Raw genomic sequence first — 6358 nt, forward strand, 5'->3', positions numbered from 1 at the left:
AAAAGACCCCATATTGAAAAAGTATCGTCCATATTCGTTTAGTGTCGGACAGCTTCGTATACGGGCGTTTCGTTTTTGTTGTTCTATTCATGTACCGTGCGGGAGTGTGTGTCATATATCTAGTACTTCCATTAAAAAATCGCGAATATATGGTGTTGTGTTAGTGTATTAAATCCTTATCACTCAACAAATTATCAGCAGTCTTATTTGGTAAGCTTTTGTACTAAAACAATTCTTTATTGCTTTAAATAATCCGAATTTTCTACATTTCCTTTGCCGGTCTTGTTTTCGATCATGGTAAACTTATTATAATAAAGAACTTTTCATTTTATACTGCGGGGATTAATAAACTTTTGAATGGGAAATTAATTTTTGTATTGTTTTGTACCTAAAACTGTTTGTATTGTAAGAAGCGTAAACATAAAAGAGGGTGAGCGAATATCAATTAACTGTTGTAACAAATCCATTGTTGTTTTTGTATTATTCGAAGTATGCCTTAAATTTATTATAATTGTGTGAGAAAGATAACGTTATCATTGTAAAGTGGATTGAGAAATTTATTATATGTCGTTTCTGATTCTAAAATAATTAAAATTTATATTTTTTGCGAATTTATGCGTGCCTACAACATTGTAATACACCCCCATCTCGAAATACTCAATATCGAGTGAGATCTCGCAGCTGCAGCAGCTGGAAAAGGTCCGGTCTTCGCTCAAATAGGTACCACCTGTCTTTCCAGCAGAGGTAGAAAATTGGTCCTTTTATTACTTGATATATAGGAACCTATAATGTATCGTGTGTAACACGATGATGCTACTCACTCGTCATGTGTATATCGATTTTAACCACATAGTACGAGCAACTGAATTTTCCCAACCGTTCAAAAATTGGACGTACACCCTTAGCATCTTTGTATTGATTGAAGCGCTTAAGAATGCGGGAGTCTACCTAAGAGAGGGATGTAATGGAGGGTAGAAGTTCTAATATAGAACGAACATTATTAATTTGTTTTATTAATCAGCACCCCTTGTTTGTATGAATCCAATTTTTTATACGTTAAGCATATAAATATACAGGGCGACTATTAAAACAAAACTATTTATTGTTTAACTAAAATTAAGCGAACTTAATTGCTGTAAATATTAGTACGTTCTTGTTGCGTTATTAGTTGTTTCAGTTTGCGGAAGTTTACCCATTGCGTTGCATTTTTTGTATCTAAATTAAATATAACAACAATATACAAGTTTCCACCATAACCCCAGGCTCGTTGACCTATTTTTTTTGTTGTCTGTGCATGTAAAAGGCTTATTAATTATTTTCTGAGAGATTCCTGTGTTTCGCATTTTGTCACCACGTCCAAACGTGCCATTTTTTTTCACAATGTACACCGTAAATAACGTTCTCTTAAATTAAAAAAAAAGTTCTGTACATTATATTTACTAACTAATTCATTTCTTTAATTGAACTGAACTGCTAGATTAAATGACATCATTTTTTAAAACTAGAGATCTACATAAGCGGAATCGTTTGAAAAAATTGTTCCTTGTTTTTATTTGCAATTTTACAAAACATTATAGGTAGCCCCTTGCTCGAAGTAAAACTCATTATTTTGTAGTAAATAGAAACTTATTGTTAGTGTTTAATTATTATTAACTAAACACACAGTTATTTAGAAAGGATGATGTTAAGTAATTTGTTATCATTCTCTATGATAATAGATTTCGTCAGTTTTTATCCTTTTTTGAAATTGTTTCGTATTACAATATATGACATCGGGTGCATACATATGTAAATATGTATGTAAAATATTCGACCTCGATTTAAACTACGTTTTACGCAACTTTATAATTATGTACCACACAAAAATATTTGTGAATATGTGTAAATTATAAATTTATCTACCTGATGAACCCGTTCAGTACCCGGTATCTTCTGGTTAGAAAAGGGATTGTCAATAAATACATTCGAAAAATTAAATTAATTTTCGCAAAGACTGGAAAACGATTACGAATTTTAAATATAAAATTTATAGATGAATTTAAATACTTCAACAAGATATTATAGGGTATCTTCCATTTTTTTAAATGAAATATCTATTTTTCAGTGGGTATTTTACAAATATTCTTCAGTAACTTGCAAATGCAAATTTTGAAATTTTTGCTTTCGAATAATTAGAAAAATCCTAACTCTTCGTATTCACCATCACCTAATTTATTTAGCCATTAATTTGTGTTTAAATCCTCTTGTTTTGTTGGGTACTCCATGCACCATTCATTATACTAAAACTACCCTCTGAAGATCAAACACGTTTGTACGTAAATATGACTTGTATTTGTGCGTATATAAAATAGGTCGAGTGTATTACCTCCTAAAGAATTGTCTGCTTTAAGACCTCTCGACCTTTACTGTATCCAATTTTTTTATTTCAGGTTATCAACCACCTGCTGTCGGTACTTCCCGCACTGCTGTGCCGAATAGTCATTTCGATTACGTGGTTTCGAGACCACACATCGAAGATGTCGTGTTCCCCAGGTCCTTCGTTAGTGTTTTTATTGACTTCCGTTGTGTTTTTCGCGAGTTGTGCGGAAAATGATAAAACGGCCGGACCCGTTTTCGTCGCTGAGCCCCCGAATCGTGTCGATTTTTCCAATACAACGGGCGCGTCGGTGGAGTGTAGTGCTCGAGGTAATCCACCCCCTGAAATCATCTGGGTAAGATCTGACGGAACCGCTGTAGGAGACGTTCCGGGGCTCCGTCAAGTCCTGGTCAATGGTAACCTGGTCTTTCCACCCTTTCGCGCTGAAGATTATCGTCAAGAAGTTCACGCTCAAGTCTACGCATGTTTGGCCAAGAATTCGATCGGAACCATCACATCAAGGGATGTCAACGTTAGAGCAGGTAGGAAGAGTAATAATATGTAGGAAAAATAATTGAATTTTCTAAAATTAATTAATTAATACGTATAAAAGTACGATAAACGTTCGTCTGTTTGAATTCTAAACTGTTATCTTTCAAAAAGTTTCACCATTGTTCGTTTATGGCACCATTAGTGGTGTTTTTGAAAGTCATCGCTGATGACGCTGAGTTTTATGGACCATCGGAACATTTCGGAAAGAAGTTTGCAATTTCGCTACTGAAACTGTGAAACTTAAAATCCGTTAATGAACATTGTTCTGCCAATTAGGTTTAGCCTTGACAATTATTGTTATACATATTATTTCAATAATAATTAATGAAACCGAAACGCTGGCTTCAATTAATAAATAATTGTTCTTCAAGGCAAATATTCGGAATGTGTATTGTCCTTTTGTTTTCAATGAATATATATTTTAATCTTTATAAAGCCAATTCATTTTTTACACGAATGCAAAAATTGATCTGAAATACATATATGCCGTATATCTATTGTATAAGATTGTTTCTTTCAACGTAAAATTTGCGACATATTTGCAGGAAATTTCACAAAAAGCTGTACGTACCTATCTATAATTATTTCTTTCGACTGCTGTAATGGTAGTTAAACGTTCCTATTTATCGGTAAAATAGCTCTAAACAGCTTGTTTAGCGTTTAATCGTTACTTAAACAAAGTTTTATTAGTAGTCGTAACAACCTGAAGAGGAAGCCATTCTTTTAATATTTACCGAAAGTGTCGGTTTAGGATAAAGGCAAATAGAACACCGTGTTCATGAAGTTATTATCACGTTTACACAAATATTGGGTTTGTTTAGCTTGCTAGGTGTTTTGTATGATTTTTCTTATGTAAATATCTGTAAAGATGCTTTATCACTCATCGTTTACCAGAATCTGTAAATAACGTTAGATATCCTACTGGGTAAATTTTTCATTGTTTTAATCATTAAAAATTTGAATGTGTGAAAAAAAAAATAGAATAAAATATCTGGTATTGATCTTGAAGAATATACAAACTCAAATTTCGTTTAACTTTTGGTATGATATGCAGTTCACTCTATTAAACTAGAATATATATTTATGCTGGATGTGGAAACCACTTTTTCGTATAGTTTTCGAAAAATTGAAATTTAGAAATAATTGAACTCAATTTAATCTAACGTAATTCAAACCTAACCTAAGGTTTTATTTATAATTACACATTGCTGTAAATAAAAGTATCTACACACATCGTGCAGCCTTTACCTACCTACTGTAAATTTATGATCTCAACCTAGCCGAACCTAATGCTTTTATTTGATTGGTTAGGATTACGATAGAAAAAGACAGCACTCACAAAGTGACTGTTTATAGCATAGCAAGGTGCGCCTTCAAAAAAATAAAACTCCGGTTAGGTTGGGATTGGATTGGGTTAAGTTTGGTTCAACTGACTCGATGCTCAGAGATCTCGAGAACTGTACCAAATACCATTTTCAGTATTCTAATACGTCTAAATTTAGTTGTTTAATTCCTATTTTGTGCTTTGTAAATGCGAAAATAAATTAGAAGCCTTGTAAGTCTTGTAGGTAAATCTTTATTTCAAATCAAGACAGCTTGTTGCTTCGACAGCGGAAAAGGAAGTGGCCATACGTTATTTGCTTGGATTATAATTAACAGTAACGACGATTCGTTGCCTTTAAACGGCACCTATAAGATTTATAAAGCTACAGATTGTAAATTTGATATTCCGAATACAACACTGCCGTAAGCTCGTGGTTACTGTATAATGTGAAGAATGCTAAGTGGATTAAAGCTTTCCAGTATTGATTAACCATAACTGTTATCGATTAAATTATTAAATTATAAAATTTTATAAAACATCATCATAAGGTCGTCAGTCCTAAGACTAGTTAGACACACACTTTCACTCCTTCCTATCTTGAACTAATCTTCGCATTTCCCTAAAACTACAACATTCCACATCCTTAACTATTTGCGAAAAATGAACTTCAGTTTTTTAGTATTACGCATATGTATAGTAGGGAAACCCTCATTAGTTTTCATAATATCCTACGAACTGTAATTTTCGTCGATAGGATTTACAAGCGTTTTTCTAGTTATAGGGAAATGCGAAGATTAGTCTAACCAGTCTTAGGATTGACGTCCTTATGATGATATCAAAGTAACACGACAAAGTCTTATCATCATCATCATAAGGTCGTCAGCCCTAAAATTGGTTCGACACGCACCTCCACTCTTTCCTATCTTGAGCTAATCTTCGCATTTCCCTAAAACTAAAGCAAGCCACATCCTTAACTATTTGCGAACAGTAATCTAATCCAGGTCTACTTCTACTCCTCTCAACTCCTGTTTCCGCCTCTAATATGTCTCTGACTAGACCTTCATGCCTGAGAAGGTGTCTTACCAACCTATCTCGCTTATTTCTTATTGACTTCCATAGAGTCCTCTGTTCTCCGATTCTTTCCAATACCTCTTCATTTATAACTTTTTCTACTCACGATATCCTCATCATTCGCCTGTAACACCACATTCCGAACGCTTCTAACCTTTTCGTTTCCGCCGCACCCACCGTCCATGTTTCGCACCCATACATCGCCGTGCTTCAAACATGCACCTTTAACAATCTTTTTTAAATTTCTAAAGCAATAATGCGCGAGCATAGAAGTGACTTCTTTTAATAGAGGACGATTCGACCCTATGCTGTCCTCTACTTCATATCCCTACTACTCTTTCTGCCCTTATTTTATAAACCATTTGCTTAAAAATCTCCAAATTTTGCACATCTTTCTGTTGTAGTTAGTGTCGCTACACCCAGTATAAATATTTATGATATTAAAAAACATATGTAACATTATACATTGCTGTGTATAATACCATCAGAAGCAGTGCACATGTTGGTTTCTATGCGTGGGATACAGATTTTCATATGTGTATAGTATATAACCAACTGTTGTTTTTTAAATCTTTCCGAATGAAATTAAATATGTCTTCATATAGAGCGTCTTCATGCACATGCATCAACAGATTTTTTTAAGATTCTTAAATCGACATTTCTACCTAATCGTTACCTTGAAATTCAATTCTCGTAATTTAGCCGATAATTGTCGGCATTTCTTTCATTTTCTCATTCTCGTTGACATGTGCATTTATAAGGATGGTAAATTGGTAAGGTAATATCTAAGGATAGTTGTGATTTCAGAGTAGTCGCTACTGTGATCATTCCAATACTTAGCATAGGTTTGCAAATTGAAGTGGGTCGGATTCTAAATTGTTTCTTATACAATAGATATACCTATGGCAGTGTTACATTGTCCTTTTACATACTCCTTTTCGCGATTGTGTTTGTGTGACTTGAAGCTACATAACTAGATAATTTATTCATTAATCAGCATAATTAATTTAAACAAATATATACAGTTTGTTTCAAAAGAGTTTCCCTGGTCAATG

The 6358-nt window shown here is 33.5% G+C and overlaps 1 protein-coding gene across 50 annotated transcripts in view; it reads left to right on the top strand.

Annotated features, from left to right (window-relative positions):
• The first annotated feature begins 84 nt into the window (after positions 1-84).
• The window catches only part of LOC108737663 (Down syndrome cell adhesion molecule-like protein Dscam2), a 69300-nt gene continuing 63026 nt past the window's right edge, over positions 85-6358 (top strand). For all 50 annotated transcript variants that reach the window (XM_025978675.1, XM_025978673.1, XM_025978664.1 and 47 more), the window contains exons 1-2: positions 85-210; positions 2430-2898. In XM_025978675.1, coding sequence (XP_025834460.1) covers positions 2517-2898 — 382 coding nt within the window. In that variant the 5' untranslated portion in view covers positions 85-210; positions 2430-2516. The remainder of the gene's footprint in view (positions 211-2429; positions 2899-6358) is intronic.

The sequence above is a fragment of the Agrilus planipennis genome, unplaced genomic scaffold (genome assembly GCF_000699045.2).
Source record: "Agrilus planipennis isolate EAB-ADULT unplaced genomic scaffold, Apla_2.0 scaffold7, whole genome shotgun sequence".
Taxonomy (NCBI): domain Eukaryota; kingdom Metazoa; phylum Arthropoda; class Insecta; order Coleoptera; family Buprestidae; genus Agrilus; species Agrilus planipennis.